Here is a 15,695-nt window from a genome sequence, read left to right on the forward strand (position 1 = left end):
CTGAAGCCCCCAGGGCACAGGGCACTCTGATCCCACAGCACCACTTCCACCAGGTATGAGCTGAGCACCTGGCACGTCATCCCTGAGGGGCACGGGGGTCAGGGGGGCTCCCAAAATGGGAGGGGTGAGGGGCACCCCGATATCTGAATCACTCTGGGCATGGGGACCCCAATTCCTGAAGAATCCAGAACACAGGAAACCTCAATTCTGGAAGGAGGGATCTGTGAAACCCCCAGAATTTGGGGCACCCCGATACCTGAGTCACTCTGGGCACGGGGACCCCAGTACCTGAATCACTCTGGGCACGGGGGACCCCAATATCTGAATCCAGGACACAGGAAACCCCAATTCTGGTAGGAGGGGTCTGTGAAACCCCCAGGGCTTGGGGCACCTCAAGATCTGAAGCCCCAGAACATGGGACACCCCAAACCCACCTGGGGGGGGTCCTGTGCTGTGTCCTTATTTTGGGGGACCCCAAATCTGGTAGAGGGGGCTGTGAAGTCCCCAGCAGAGATGTCCCCCATGGAGATGAGGTGTCCCCATGGAGGTGTCCCCACAGACAGGATGGATCCCCATGGAGATGAGATGTCACCACAGAGACAAAGTGTCCCCATGGACATGATGTGTCCCCATGGATGTTGTTTGTCCTCATGGAGGTGATGGGTCCCAAGAAGATGATGTCCCCATGGAGATGAGATGTCCCCAAGAAGATGATGTGTCCTCATGGAGATGTCCCTATGGAGACGAGATGTCCCCCAAGGACATGACATCCACACAGAGATGAAGTGTCCCCATGGAGGTCATGGATCCACATGGAGGTGATGTCCTCACAGAGATGAGATGTCCCCAGGAAGATGATGTGTCCTCATGGAGATGATGTGTCCTCATGGACGTGTCCCCCATGGATGTGTCCCACAGAGATGATGTGTCCTCAAGGACGCGTCCCCATCAAGATGAGATGTCCCCATGGAAATGATGTGTCCTCATGGAGGTGTCCCCACAGATGTGTCCCACGAAGAAAATACGTCCCCACAAAGACGATGTGTCCCACGGAGATGACATCCCCATGGATATATCCACAAAAAGACACTGTGTTCCTGTGCCACCCAGGCGTCCCTGTGCCACCAAGATGTCCCCACACCACTGAGGTGTCCCCATGCCACCAAGGCGTCCCGTGCCACCAAGGCATCCCCACACCATCAAAGTCTCCCCATGCCACCAAGGTGTCCCTGTTCCACCATGCCACCAAGATGTCCCCACACCACCAAGGCGTCCCCACCCCCGTTTACCTGTGGCCTCCACCATGCCCTCAAGGATGACGACGATCTCGAAGTCGTCCCTCTCCAGCTGCCCCCGCGACACGTCCCAGAAGGGGCTGCGCTCGTCGATCTCGTGGCTGATGATGAGCGGCGACACCAGGAAGAGGCGGTCGTCGCCGGTCTCGAAGCCCACGCTCAGGTCGGTCTGGTCGAGCGGGATGAACTCGCCCTCCTGCGTCTGCTTGGACTGGATGAGCTTGGCGCGGATGGAGGCCTCCACGATGTGCGAGTCGCGCAGGTCGCCCACGCGGAACATCAGGCACAGGCGGTCGTTCGCGCAGCGACACCACGGCGTGCGAGGAGAACACCAAGGTCTCGGCGCGCTTGTTGGGCTGCGAGATCTTGACGAACATGCAGCCCACCATGAAGGCGTTGACCATGGAGCCCAGGATGGCCTGCAGCAGCAGCAGCACGATGCCCTCGGGGCACGTGTCCGTGATGACGCGGTGGCCGTAGCCGATGGTGGTCTCGGTCTCGATGGAGAACAGGAAAGCGGACACGAAGCCGTTGAGGTTGTTGACGCACGGCGTCCAGGTGTGGTCGCCCAGGTGCTCCAGGTCGCCGCGGCTGTAGGCGATGACCCACCAGATGAGGCCGAAGAAGAGCCAGGTGAGGGCGTAGGCCAGGATGAAGATGAGGAGGCTGAAGCGCCACTTGAGGTCCACCAGGGTGGTGAAGATGTCGGTCAGGTAGCGGTAGGTCTCGCGCACGTTGCCGTGCTGCACGTTGCACTTGCCGTCCTTCTCCACGTAGCGCTGGCGCTTCCGCGCCGCCGCGGCCCCCCCGGCCCCCCACGGGCGGCGCTTGGGGGCTTGGGGGGGCGGCGGAGGGGGCTTGGCCTCGGCGGGGACCCCCGCGGGGACCCCCTCGGGGACCCCGCAGAAGGCGGCGTTGTCCTGAGCCATCGGCGGCGGCTGCGGGGGGACAGGGGGTGAGGACTGGGGGGACTGGGAGGGGACTGGGGGGACTGGGGGGACTGGGAGGGGACTGGAGGACTGGGAGACTGGGGGGACTGGGAGGGGACTGGGGCAATGGAGCCTCAAACTGGGGGGACTGGGATGGGACTGGGAGGACTGGGGGGGACTGGGAGGGGACTGGGAGGACTGGGGAGACTGGGGGGACTGGGAGGGGACTGGGCGATGGAGCCCTCCAACTGGGGGGACTGGGAGGGGACTGGGAGGACTGGGGGGACTGGGATGGGACTGGGGCAATGGAGCCCTCAGACTGGGGGGACTGGGATGGGCAGAGAGGGGGGGATGGAGGTCCCAAACTGGGGGGACTGGGAGGGAGGGGTGGGAGGGTGGAGACCTCAAACTGGGAGGAACTGGGATGGGGGGGTGGGGGGATTGCACACTCAAACTGGGGAGATTGGGTTGGTCATGATCCCTCCAAACTGGGGCGGACTGGGATGGGGGGAGTGGGGGGAAGGAACACCCAGACTGGGAGGACTGGGAGGGAGGAGTGGGAGGATGGAGACCTCGGACTGGGGAGGGACTGGATAGGGGGAGTGGGGGATGGAGGTGACAAACTGGGGGAACTGGGAGGGAGGAATGAGGGGGTGGAGCCCTCAAACTGGGGGAACTGGGAAGGAATGGGAGGATGGAGGTGCCAAACTGGGGGAACTGGGAAGGACTGGGGCGATTGTCCCCTTCACACCCGCGTGTCCAACCCCCTCTGGGCCTTGCACACTCGCCGAGCTCCCCCCTTGCACACTCAGCCCGGGCTCACACACACGCGCGTGCACGCGCGGCCGGGTCACGCGCACCCCCACCCCCACCCTTACACACGCGTGTGCCCCGGGTTGGGGGGGGGCGGTGGGGGGGGGTCCCTGCGGCACCACCCCCAACTCCCCCCACCCTCCCCCCCCATTCATTCCCCATCCCCGGTTTGGGGGGGCACGGCCGGGTTTTGGGGGGCACGGCCGGGTTCGGGGGGCACGGCCGGGTTCGAGGGGCACGGCCGGGTTCGGGGGGGCTCCCCCCGTTCCCCCCCGCCCCCCCGCGCCCCCCGCCCCGCTCTCACCGCTGCCGCAGCCCCGCTCGCTCCGCGCTCCGGGCCCCCCCCCGCCCCGTTCCCCGGCAACGGCCGCGCGCGGATAAAAATACCGGGAGCCCCCGCCCCCCCCCCGGCACCCCCCCCACCGCACGGACAACTGGCCCGGGGGTGGCCGGCGCTAGCCCAACCCCCCCCCCCCCCCACCCCCCGGCATCGGTTTCGCCCCTATCATCAGCGCGACCCCCCCGTAATTAGCCCCAAATCATTAGCCCGGGGGTGCTTCTCATTAGCCCGCCCCCCCCCACCCCAGGCTCAAGCCCCCCCCCATCGTTAGCCCAGGGGGCTCCTCCATCAGCCCGGCCCCCCCGCGCTAGCCCAGGGCTGCCGCTCGCTAGCCCGGCTCTCTCGGATTAGCCCCCCCCCCATAATTAGCCGGGGGGTGCCCGTCATTAGCCCAGCCCCCTCCTCGGCTCAGCCCCTCCCTCCCCATCACAGCCGGGGGTCTCCAGCGCAGACCCCCCTCTGTCAGCAGCCGAGGGTCCCCGTGGCCAGCCCAGAGCCCCCCCTCACTAGCCCAGAGCCCCCCCGCAGCAGCCCACGCCCCCCGCCCTCACCCAAAGCCCCCACTAGCCCAGGACCCCCCATCACTGGCCCAGGGGTCCCCCTCAATTGCCCCCCGCCCCCCCCAGCCCAGTGTCCGGCCCCGCCCCCCCCCCGGTAGCCCCGGCCCCGCGGTCACTCGCCCGCCCCTCCCCCCCCGGTGGACAAAGGCTCTTTGTGCCTCCGGAGCGGGCCTGGCGTGGGGCTGCCACGGACACACGGACAGGCGGACACACGGACACACTGACCGGCCACCCACGGACACACGGACAGGCGGACACACGGACACACTGACCAGCCACCCACGGACACACGGACACACTGACCACCCCACATGGACACACGGACACTGACCGGCCACCCATGGACACACTGACCAACACACTGACCATCCACCCACGGACACACGGACACAGGACCACGGACCCCCGTCCCGCACACCCCACGGTCCCCAGACCCCCATGGGGTGACCCCGCACGGGGATGCTCAGGGTGGGCATGAGGAGGGGTCCCATCCCCAGGACCCCCGTGCGTGGGTGGGGGCTGCCGTGACCCCGGGGCCTTGGCGGGACCCCCCCGGTAACGGTGTAGCCCCAGGGACTCCCCGGTGCCCGCGGGGGGACCCTGCCCCGACCCTCCGGGACCCCTCTTGGAGGTTCCAGTGCCGGGGGGACCCCGCCGAGACCCCCGGTGTCCCCGCTGGGGACCCCAAGTGACAGGGCCGGTGTCTGGACATCACCACCGGGACCCCCGGTGCCCCCACCGGGACCCCCAGCGCCGGTGTCGGTGCCCGGGAGACCCTTCCCGAGCCCTCACCGGGACCCCCACTGCCGGTCCCCATGCCCTCACACCCCCCCATCCCCCGGTGCCCCCACCGGGACCCCCCACTGCGGTGCCGGTGCCCGCGGGCGGGGTCCCCCGGCCCCCCCCGTGCCCGGTAACGTGACCCGGTGCCGGCCGGCTCCTTTTCCACCCCATTAACCCCCGGCCCGCCCCCGGCGGCTCCTCCCCGGTTCCGCGGGGGGGGGGTGCCCGTCCCGCCGCCGCGGCCCCGCCGAGCCATAAAGCCCATGGGGAGCCGGCCGGGCTGAGCACGGCGGGACCCGCGACCCCCCCCAGCAAGGTAAGGGGCGGCCGGGGGGGTCCCCGGGGGTCCCCCGTCCCCTCCCGGGGGGTCCCGAGGGCGGCGGGCACCGGCCGGTGGCGCTGGGATGGCAGCGGCACGGCAGAGGGGAGCCCCGTGACCCCTTGTCCCCCCCACGGTGGCACCGCAGCCCCGATGTCCCCACATCGCTGTGTCGCCATCACCCGTGACTCCGTGAGGCCACGTCCCCGTATCCCCATGTCCCCGTGTCCCCACATCCCCGTGTCCACCCGTCGCTGGGTCCCCAAATCGCCGTGTCCCCAAGTCCCTCATGCCCAAGTCCCCAAATTCTTGTGTCCCACAGTCCCATGTCCTCGTTTCTGTGTATGGCCGTGTCCCCATGTCCTGATGTCCCCATGTCACGTACCGCCACGTCCCTGTGTCCCTGTATTCCCATATTCCCATATCCCAGTGTCCCCATATTCCCATGTCCCCATATTCCCATGTCCCCATGTCACATACCACCACATCCCTGTGTCCCCATATTCCCATATCCCAATGTCCCCATATTCCCATGTCCCCATGTCATATACCACCACATCCCTGTGTCCCCATATTCCCATGTCCCCATATTCCCATGTCCTGATGTCCCCATGTCACGTACCGCCATGTCCCTGTGGCCCTGTATCCCCCTGGCCCCCTGGCCCTGTGTCCCTGACATATGGGATATGGATTCCCACATAGCCCGGTGACCCCATGTCCCCCTGTCCCTGTGCCCCACAGCAATGTGTCCCCCTGTCCCCACACCCTCAGATCCTGTGTCCCTCTCCCATGTCCCCAACATGCTGTGTTCCACATCCCCACGTCCCCATGTCCTATGTTCCCACGGCCCTGTCTCTATATCCCATGTCCCCCCATCCCTCTGTCCCCTGTGCCCCATGTCCCCATCCCAAGTCACCATGTCATATATTCCATGTCCTATGTCCCCATGTCCCCCTGTCCCTCTATTCTGATGTCCCTATGTCCCCCGTGCCCCATGACCCCATCCCATGTCCCCATGTCATGTATCCCCAGGTCGATGTCCCCAAGGTCCCTGTCCCTTTATCCCCATGTCCCAGGTGTGGATTACTCTGGGTGTGGATTATTCTGAGTATCCCAGGTGTGGGTTATCCCAGAATTTGGGTTATCCCAGGTGTGGATTATTCTGAGTATCCCAGCTGTGGGTTATCCCAGGTGTGGGTTATCCAGGTGTGGGTTATCCCAGAATTTGGGTTATCCCAGGTGTGGGTTATCCCAGGTGTGGGTTATCCCAGAATTTGGGTTATCCCAGGTGTGGGTTATCCCAGAATTTGGGTTATCCCAGGTGTGGGTTATCCCAGAATTTGGGTTATCCCAGGTGTGGGTTATCCCAGGTGTGGGTTATCCCAGAATTTGGGTTATCCCAGGTGTGGGTTATCCCAGAATTTGGGTTATCCCAGGTGTGGGTTATCCCAGAATTTGGGTTATCCCAGGTGTGGGTTATCTCAGAATTTGGGTTATCCCAGGTGTGGGTTATCCCAGGTGTGGGTTATCCCAGAATTTGGGTTATCCCAGCTGTGGGTTATCCCAGGTGTGAGTTATCCCATGTGTGGGTTATTCTGGATTGTGGGTTACCCCAGGTGTGGGTTATCTCAGAATTTGGGTTATCCCAGGTGTGGGTTATCCCAGCTGTGGGTTATTCCAGGTGTGGGTTATCCCAGCTGTGGGTTATTCCGTGTCCCAGCTGTGGTTATCCCAGAATTTGTTTTCCCAGGTGTGGGTTACCCTGGGATGTGGGTTATTCCAAGTGAGGTTTATCCTGGGATGTGGGTTATCCCGGGTGTGGGCTATCCCAGCTGTGGGTTATCCCAGGTGTGAGTTATCCCATGTGTGGGTTATTCTGGAATGTGGGTTATCCCAGGTGGGGGTTATGCTGGGTGTGGGTTATCCCATGTGTGGGTTATTCCAGCTGTGGGTTATCCTGGAATTTGGGTTGTCCTGGATGTAGACTCTCCCAGGCATGGGTTATCCCAGGACTGGGTTATTCCAGGAAGGGGTTATCCTGGATGTGGGTTATCCCAGGTGTGAATTATCTCAAATGTGAATTATCCCAGGAGTGGGTTATCCCGGGTGTGCGTTATCCCAGGTATGAGTTATCTCAAATGTGAATTATCCCGGGTGTGCGTTATCCCAGGTGTGGGTTATCCCGGGTGTGCGTTATCCTAGGTGTGCGTTATCCCGGGTGTGAGTTATCTCAAATGTGAATTATCCCAGGTGTGGGTTATCCCGGGTGTGCGTTATCCCGGGTGTGGGTTACCCCAGGTGTGGGTTATCCCAGGTGTGGGTTATCCCAGGTATGGGTTATCCCGGGTGTGCGTTGTCCCAGCAGTGGGTTATCCCAGGTGTGAATTATCCCGGGTGGGGGTTATCCCAGCAGTGCGTTATCCAGGGTGTGCATTATCCTGGGTGTGCGTTATCCCAGGTGTGGGTTATCCCGGGTGTGGGTTATTCCAGGTGTGCGTTATCCTGGGTGTGAATTATCCCGGATGTTCCCTAAGGCTCCATTTTGGGGTCCCCCGATGCTGTGAGGGGGATCCTGGGACCCCCATCCTGGCCTTGGTGGGGACACCCCCAGGACCCCCAGTGGGGACATGGGGGGGACAGGGGTCCCCCAGGTCACACAGCGGGGCCTGGGACCCTCATGGTGGCACTGACAGTGACAGGGGACCCTGGGACAAGGACAGTGACAGCGACCTCTGACACCCACACTGGGGTGGGTGATGGGGGTCCCTGTGCCCCCGTGGGGGCCATGGCAGGGTCAGGGGACCCCTGTGGTGACAGTGACAGTAACAATGGGGTCCCTGTGCCCCTCATGGTGACAGTGACAGTAACGATGGGAGTCCTGTGCCCCCCTTGGTGACAGTGACAGTAATGATGGGGGTCCCTGTGCCCCTCGGTGACAGTGCCATTAACCATGGGGGTCCCTGTGCCCCTCATGGTGACAGTGACAGTAACGATGGGGGTCCTGTGCCCCTAGGTGACAGTGACAGTAACGATGGGATGCCCCCTTGGTGGCCATGCCGGTGGCAGTGGGGTCTCTGTGCCACTCTTGGTGCCCTGGTGGTGTCAGAGGTGCCCCAGGGCCCCTGTGCTGGCAGTGGGGGTGGCAGTGGGGGTCCCTGTGCCCCCCTTGGTGACAGTGCCATTAACCATGGGGGTCCCTGTGTCCCCTCGGTGGCCCTGGCAGTGTCACAAGCCCCGCCTCGGTGACAGTGGCATTAATGATGGGGGTCCCTGTGTCCCCTTGGTGGCAGTGGGGGGGTCCCCGTGTCCCCTCGGTGGCATCGGCAGTGGCACTGGGGGGGTCCCCGTGTCCCCTCGGCCGCCCTGGCGGTGTCGCGGGCCCCCCGGGACCCCCGCGCTGGCGGTGGCGGGCGCGCGGGGCTCTGCATCTTAACGAGGGCTCCGTGAAAGCGCCTTTGTCCCCCCGCCAGCCCCATTGAAACCTCGGCTCCGGCCGCACAATGGCCCCAGTGTCCCTGTCCCCGTCCCTGTCCCCCCCCCCGCCGCTGCCACCCCACCGCCACCCCCCTCCCCGCCCCCGCCGCACCCACCCCGCGCCCCCCTCCTCAACGGGGGGACCCCTCCGCGGGGCTGGGGGGCCGCCCCCCCCCCCCCAATCCCAGTTACCCCAGTGCGGGGCAGCCCCGCGCCCCAGTTTGGGGGCGGGGGGGGGGCGCTGGCGGCGCGCCCGGTCACGCCTGGCACCGCCGTGCCGTGGGAACCGTGCCCGCGCCGCCGGTGCCAGCGGGACGCGGGGAACGGGGACGCGTCCCTGGGGCCCCCCAAGGCCTCCTGCACCCCCCCCCAATCCTTCTGCACCCCCCCATGTCGCGCCGGGCCTTTGCGGTGACCCCCGAAGTGACCAGAACCCCCCGAGGGGAAACTGAGGCACGGGGGAGGTGGGGGGGGGGGGGTTAATGGGTAACCGCGTGTGCCGCGGGCACCGGGAACAAGCGGCGGCTTGTCCCGAGCCGTGCCCGGCCACCGGAGCACGCCCGGGGGGCACGGGGGGCACGCGGGGCCCTCGGAGGGGGCGGGGACCCCAAAAACCCGGCAGGGAGACCAAAAATGGGGGTGGGGGGGAGAAAGGGGGGGGCAGGAGCCTAAAGAAGGGGGGCAGGGGCCAAAGAGGGGAGCAGGGGAGTGCAGAGACCCCCAAAGCAGGGGGTGGGGACACGGTGGCTCTGGGGACATGGTGGCTTTGGGGACACGGGGAGGCCTTTAGGGGGCACAGTGACTTCAGGGACATGGGGGGCCCTGGGCACCCCAGGAACTTGACACCGAGTGGCTTTGGGGACACGGGGGGCTCTGGGGACCCCCAGCAGCTCCAGGACACGCGGTGGCTTTGGGGACACCCAGTGGCTCTGGGGACACGGTGGCCCCAGGGACCCCCACAGCCCACCTGGGAAGGAGCAGCTCCGTGTCCCCTCTTTGGGGACAGCGATGTCCCCGCTCCATCCCGGCTGCCACCGTCCCTTCCAGGACATTCCTCTGGCGCAGCGGGGACAGTGGCAGTGCCACTCGTGTCCCCAGCCTTGGCCGGCGCGGGGACATCGGGCTCCAAGGAGACGCCCCGCGGTGCCAGCACCTCCCGGTGTCCCCGTGTCCCCGTGTCCCCGGCACGCTGCCCTTCCGCGGCGGAAACGGCGGCGGGGCCAGAGGCTGGCGGGGCTGAAAGGGCCTTTTTGGGATGGGGACACCGGGACACGGGGACACCGGGGAGGCGCCTGGCGCTGCCCCCGGCCATTTGTCGCTGTCACCTCCCATTCATCCCCTTCCTCTTCCTCCCGGACGCCAGGGACACTTCCACGGCCACCGGAGCTGCCAGGGGACAGGGGGGACACGGGGGGGACACGGAGGGGACACGGAGGGATTTGGGAATGGGGGGGGCACGTGGAGGGATGGAGGGACATGGGGACGGACAGAGGGACATGGGGATGGACAGAGGGATGGACAGTTACAGCGATGACCCCCTGGTCCCCCCCCGATGCCATCCTCCACCTGTCCCTCACACGTCCCCCTTGATCACCTGTCCCTGTGTCCCCTTTGATGACACGGCCACACCTGTCCCTCGTGTGTCCCCGTGTCCCCAAAAACGATGTTCTCCACCTGTGCCTCACATGTTCCCATGTCCCTGCAAATGACATTCTCTACCTGTCCCTCACATCTCCCCATGTCCTCGCAGGTGATGTCCTCCATTTGTCCCCCACCTGTCCCTCACCTGTCCCTGTGTCCCCACAGATGACATTCTCTGCCTGTCCCTCCTGTGTCCCTCACATGTTCCCGTGTCCCCCAGATGATCTCCTCCATTTGTCCCTCATGTGTCCCCGTGTCCCCACAGATGACATTCTCCCCCTGTCCCTCTCGTGTCCCCATGTCCCACAGATGACATTCTCTACCTGTCCCTCTCGTGTCCCTCACATGTCCCCGTGTCCCCACAGTTGACATTTTCTCCCTGTCCCTCCCATGTCCCCGCAGATGACATTCTCGCCCTGTCCCTCTCGTGTCCCCATGTCCCACAGATGACATTCTCCACCTGTCCCTCACATGTCCCTATATCCCCACAGATGACATTCTCTACCTGTCCCTCACATGTCCCCACAGTTGACACTCTTCCCCCTGTCCCTCCGTGTCCCTCACATGTCCCCGTGTCCCGCAGATGATCTCCTCCATTTGTCCCTCATGTGTCCCCATGTCCCCACAGGTGACATTCTCCCCCTGTCCCTTCCATGTCCCTCACATGTCCCCATGTCCTGCAGATGACATTCTCTACCTGTCCCTCACCTGTCCCCACAGATGACATTCTCCCTTGTCCCTCCGTGTCCCTCACGTGTCCCCGTGTCCCGCAGATGATCTCCTCCATTTGTCCCTCCATTTGTCCCTGTGTCCCCACAGATGACATTCTCCAAATGTCCCTCACCTGTCCCTGTGTCCCCACAGTTGACATTCTCTGCCTGTCCCTCCTGTGTCGCTCACATGTTCCCGTGTCCCCCAGATGATCTCCTCCATTTGTCCCTCACATGTCCCTGTGTCCCGCAGATGACATTCTCCCCCTGTCCCTCTCGTGTCCCTCACATGTCCCCGTGTCCCCACAGTTGACATTTTCTCCCTGTCCCTCCCGTGTCCCCGCAGATGACATTCTCGCCCTGTCCCTCTCGTGTCCCCATGTCCCACAGATGACATTCTCCACCTGTCCCTCACATGTCCCCACAGATGACATTCTCCCCTGCCCCTCCGTGTCCCTCACATGTCACCGTGTCCCGCAGATGACATTCTCTCCTCTCCCTCCCGTGTTCCCATGTCTCCACAGTTGACATTCTCCCCTGTCCCTCCGTGTCCCTCCCCTGTCCCTGTGTCCCCACAGATTACATTCTCTACCTGTCCCTCACATGTCCCCACAGTTGACACTCTTCCCCCTGTCCCTCCGTGTCCCTCACGTGTCCCCGTGTCCCGCAGATGATCTCCTCCATTTGTCCCTCATGTGTCCCCATGTCCCCACAGGTGACATTCTCCTCCTGTCCCTTCCATGTCCCTCACATGTCCCCATGTCCTGCAGATGACATTCTCTACCTGTCCCTCACCTGTCCCCACAGATGACATTCTCCCTTGTCTCTCCCGTGTCCCTCACGTGTCCCCGTGTCCCGCAGATGATCTCCTCCATTTGTCCCTCCCGTGTCCCTGTGTCCCCACAGGTGACATTCTCTACCTGTCCCTCACATGTCCCCATGGATGACATTCTCCCCTGTCCCTCCGTGTCCCTCACGTGTCCCCGTGTCCCGCAGATGACATTCTCCCCTGTCCCTCACATGTCCCTCACGTGTCCCCGTGTCCCGCAGATGACGTCCTCCACCAAGGTGTACTACAGCCAGACCACGCAGACCGACAGCCGCCCGCTGATGGGGCCGGGGCTGCGGCGGCGCCGCGTGCTGACCAAGGATGGCCGCAGCAACGTGCGCATGGAGCACATCTCGGACAAGCGCTTCCTGTACCTCAAGGACCTGTGGACCACCTTCATCGACCTGCAGTGGCGCTACAAGCTGCTGCTCTTCTCCGCCACCTTCGCCGGCACCTGGTTCGCCTTCGGCGTGGTGTGGTACCTGGTGGCGGCGGCGCACGGCGACCTGCTGGAGTTCGAGCCGCCCGCCAACCACACGCCGTGCGTGATGCAGGTGCACACGCTGACCGGCGCCTTCCTCTTCTCCCTGGAGTCGCAGACCACCATCGGCTACGGCTTCCGCTACATCAGCGAGGAGTGCCCGCTGGCCATCGTGCTGCTCATCACCCAGCTGGTGCTGACCACCATCCTGGAGATCTTCATCACCGGCACCTTCCTGGCCAAGATCGCGCGGCCCAAGAAGCGCGCCGAGACCATCAAGTTCAGCCAGAACGCGGTGGTGGCGCAGCACGACGGCAAGACCTGCCTGATGATCCGCGTGGCCAACATGAGGAAGAGCCTCCTGATCGGCTGCCAGGTCACCGGGAAGCTGCTGCAGACCCACCTCACCAAGGAGGGCGAGAGCGTCCGGCTCAACCAGCTCAACGTGGACTTCCAGGTGGACACGTCCTCGGACAGCCCCTTCCTCATCCTGCCGCTGACCTTCTACCACGTGGTGGACGAGGCCAGCCCGCTGCGGGACGTGTCCCTGCGCTCGGGGGACGGCGACTTCGAGCTGGTGGTCATCCTCAGCGGCACCGTGGAGTCCACCAGCGCCACGTGCCAGGTGCGCACGTCCTACCTGCCCGAGGAGATCCTGTGGGGCTACGAGTTCACGCCGGCCATCTCGCTGTCGGCCAGCGGCAAGTACGTGGCCGACTTCAGCCTCTTCGACCGCGTGGTCAAGGTGGCGGCGCCCTGCTGCCACCACGAGGCCGTGCGGTTCGGGGACCCCGAGAAGGTCAAGCTGGAGGAGTCGCTGCGGGAGGCGGAGCGCGAGGGGGAGGGCGCCCCGCTCAGCGTCCGCATCAGCAACGTCTGAGGGGGGACAGAGGGGTGACACCGGCACCGGGGCGGCCCCCAGGTGGCACCGGGGCCAGGGGGTGGCGGCGGATGGTGGAGGTGTCGCCGTGTCTGGAGGTATCGCCAGGTTCAAGGGGACAGCAACATCTGGGGGTGCCACCAGCCCCAAAGGGACACCAACCTCTGGGGGTGTCACCAGATTCAAGGGGACACCAACCTCTAGGGGTGTCACCAGTGCTGGAGGTGCCACCAGCCCCAAAGGGACACCAGCAGCTGGGGGTGTCACCAGATTCAAGGGGACACCAAGATCTGGGGGTGTCACCAGCCTCAAAGGGACACCAAGATCTGGGGGTGTCACCAGATTCAAGGGGACACCAAGATCTGGGGGTGTCACCAGTGCTGGAGGTGTCACCAGCCCCAAAGGGACACCAGCAGCTGGGGGTGTCACCAGATTCAAGGGGACACCAACATCTGGAGGTGCCACAAGCCCTGGAGGTGTCATCAAGTCTGGAGGTGTCACCAATGCCTGGAGGTCTCAGGTGTCACCAGCCTCAGAGTGTCACCAGATGTGGAAGTGTCACCAGTCCTGCAGGTGCCACCAGCCCCAGAGTGTCACCAGCACCTGGAGGTGTCACCAGCCTCAGAGTGTCACCAAGTCTGGAAGTGTCACCAGCCCCAAGGGGACACAAACAGCTGGAGCTGCCACCAGTCCCAAAGTGTCACCAACCCCTGGAGGTGTCACCAACATCTGGAGGTGCCATCAGCCCCAAAGTGACACTAGTGGCTGGAGACATCACCAATGCTTGAAGGTGACATCAGCCCAGACGTGACACCAGCCCCAAAGTGCCACCAATGCCTGGAAGTGTCACCAACATCTGGAAGTGCCACCACTCCCAAGATGCCACCAATGTCTGGACATGTCACTAAGCCCTGGAGGTGTCACTGACCACTGGAGGTGCCACCACCAACATCTGGAAGTGCCACCAGCCCCAAAGTGTCACTAACGCCCAGAAGAGCCACCAGCCAAGACTCCAGCAATGCCTGGAGGTGTCACCAATGCCTGGAAGTGTCACCATCTGGAGGTGTCACCAAGCCCTGGAGGTGACACCAGCCCCAAAGTGCCACCATGACCTGGGGGTGACACCAGCCCCAAAGTGCCACCAAGCCCTGGAGGTGCCACCAGCCCTAAGATGGCACCAGTCCCCAGAGGTGACACCAGTCCCCCGTGCCCCAAAGTGCCACCAACCCCTGGAGGTGCCACCAGCCCCGAAGTGCCACCAACGCCTAGAATTGCCACCAAGCCCTGGAGGTGTCACCAGCCCCCAGGGCGCCGCTGCTCCCCCCCCTGCCAGGGGAAACTGAGGCAGGAGACCCCCCCCCAGACCCCCCCGAGCGCTGGACCCTCCCTGTCCCCCCCACTCCGGGCAGTGTCGGGGGGTCCCCCCGGGGTGTCACCGATAATCGGCCACCGTGTCCCCTCCCCCCCCCGGGCCGGGGTCCCCTCCCCCCCCCCGCCCGTCGCTGCTGCTTAACGTAGACCCCGCAATTAACGCGGCCCCCCCGCGCCGGGGCAATTAGTGCCACTAATTAAAGGTGTCAGTAACGAGGAAGGAGCGGGACCCCCCCCCCACGGGACCCCCCCCTCCCCCACCCTGGGGGGGCCCGAGCTCGGTTTGGGGGCGGGGGGGGAGGGGCAGGAGTTCAATAAAGGTGACGTCGATGGTGGGGGGTGTCCCCGGTGTCCCCACTGCGTCCCCCGATGTCCCCAAATGTCCCCCCCAAGGCGTTCCCCGGTGACTCCCAGGGTCCCCAGGGTCCTCCTAAACCTCCTCCAATGTCCCCAACGTCACCTCAGCCCCCAGGGACCCCCAAAACGCCCCCAGGGGTCCCAAACGCCCCCCAAAAGGGTCCCCCAGTGTCACCAGGGACCCACCCAATGTCCCCAGAATGTCTCCTCACTGTCCTCAGGGACACCCCCCAGTGTCCCCAAATGTCCCCAGGGACCCCCTCGAAATGTCCCCCAGGGTGCTGGCGCCCTCCGTGTCCCCAGGGTCCCCCCAGTGTCCCTTTCATGTCCCCCCCAGTGTCCCCAGTGTCCCCAGTATCCCCCCAGTGTCCCTTTCATGTCCCCCCAGTGTCCCCAGTGTCCCCCCAGTGTCCCTTTCATGTCCCCCCCAGTGTCCCCAGTGTCCCCAGTGTCCCCCCAGTGTCCCTTTCATGTCCCCCCAGTGTCCCCCCAGTGTCCCCAGTGTCCCTTTCATGTCCCCCCAGTGTCCCCAGTGTCACCAGGCCAGGTAAAGGACACAGGTTTATTTCCAGTACCCCCCCCACGCTCCCAGTACGGGGGGGCCACTGGGACCAGTGGGACACTGCCGGTGTCCCCAGGTGGTGGCACCGGCCCCGCCCCCTCCCGGAGCCCCCCGGGGACAGGGAGGGGACAGTGGGGGGGAGGGGACAAGGGGGACAAAGGAGCAACGAGGGGAGGGGACGAGGGGGGGACAAAGGGGACAAAAAGGGGGAGGAGGGGGGATGGGAGGGGACAATGGGGGGGACAAAGGGGACACAAAGAGGGGACACGGGGACCCCCCAGCCCCCCCCAGGTCCCAGAGGCAGCGGCGGCGAAGGCACCGGTGAGGCTTTAAAAAAAAACGCGGCCAAAA

At 64.6% G+C, this 15,695-nt stretch overlaps 2 protein-coding genes across 2 annotated transcripts; one reads left to right on the forward strand and one right to left on the reverse strand.

The window, feature by feature from the left end:
* Positions 1–153: 153 nt before the first annotated feature.
* LOC135288205 (G protein-activated inward rectifier potassium channel 3-like) lies at positions 154–3,439 on the reverse strand. The gene is given in 4 exon segments (XM_064401547.1): positions 154–1,116; positions 1,290–1,590; positions 1,592–2,233; positions 3,342–3,439. Coding segments are annotated over 3 exon segments (1,119 nt in total). The 5' UTR covers positions 2,225–2,233; positions 3,342–3,439; the 3' UTR covers positions 154–931.
* An 8,437-nt stretch (positions 3,440–11,876) lies between these two features.
* KCNJ10 (potassium inwardly rectifying channel subfamily J member 10) lies at positions 11,877–14,760 on the forward strand. Its single transcript, XM_064401546.1, has 2 exons — positions 11,877–13,386; positions 13,441–14,760. Exon 1 carries the CDS (start codon positions 11,885–11,887, stop codon positions 13,052–13,054), a length of 1,170 nt encoding a protein of 389 aa, XP_064257616.1. The 5' UTR covers positions 11,877–11,884; the 3' UTR covers positions 13,055–13,386; positions 13,441–14,760.
* Positions 14,761–15,695: the final 935 nt, after the last annotated feature.

The sequence above is a fragment of the Passer domesticus genome, chromosome 32, assembly GCF_036417665.1.
Source record: "Passer domesticus isolate bPasDom1 chromosome 32, bPasDom1.hap1, whole genome shotgun sequence".
NCBI lineage: Eukaryota > Metazoa > Chordata > Aves > Passeriformes > Passeridae > Passer > Passer domesticus.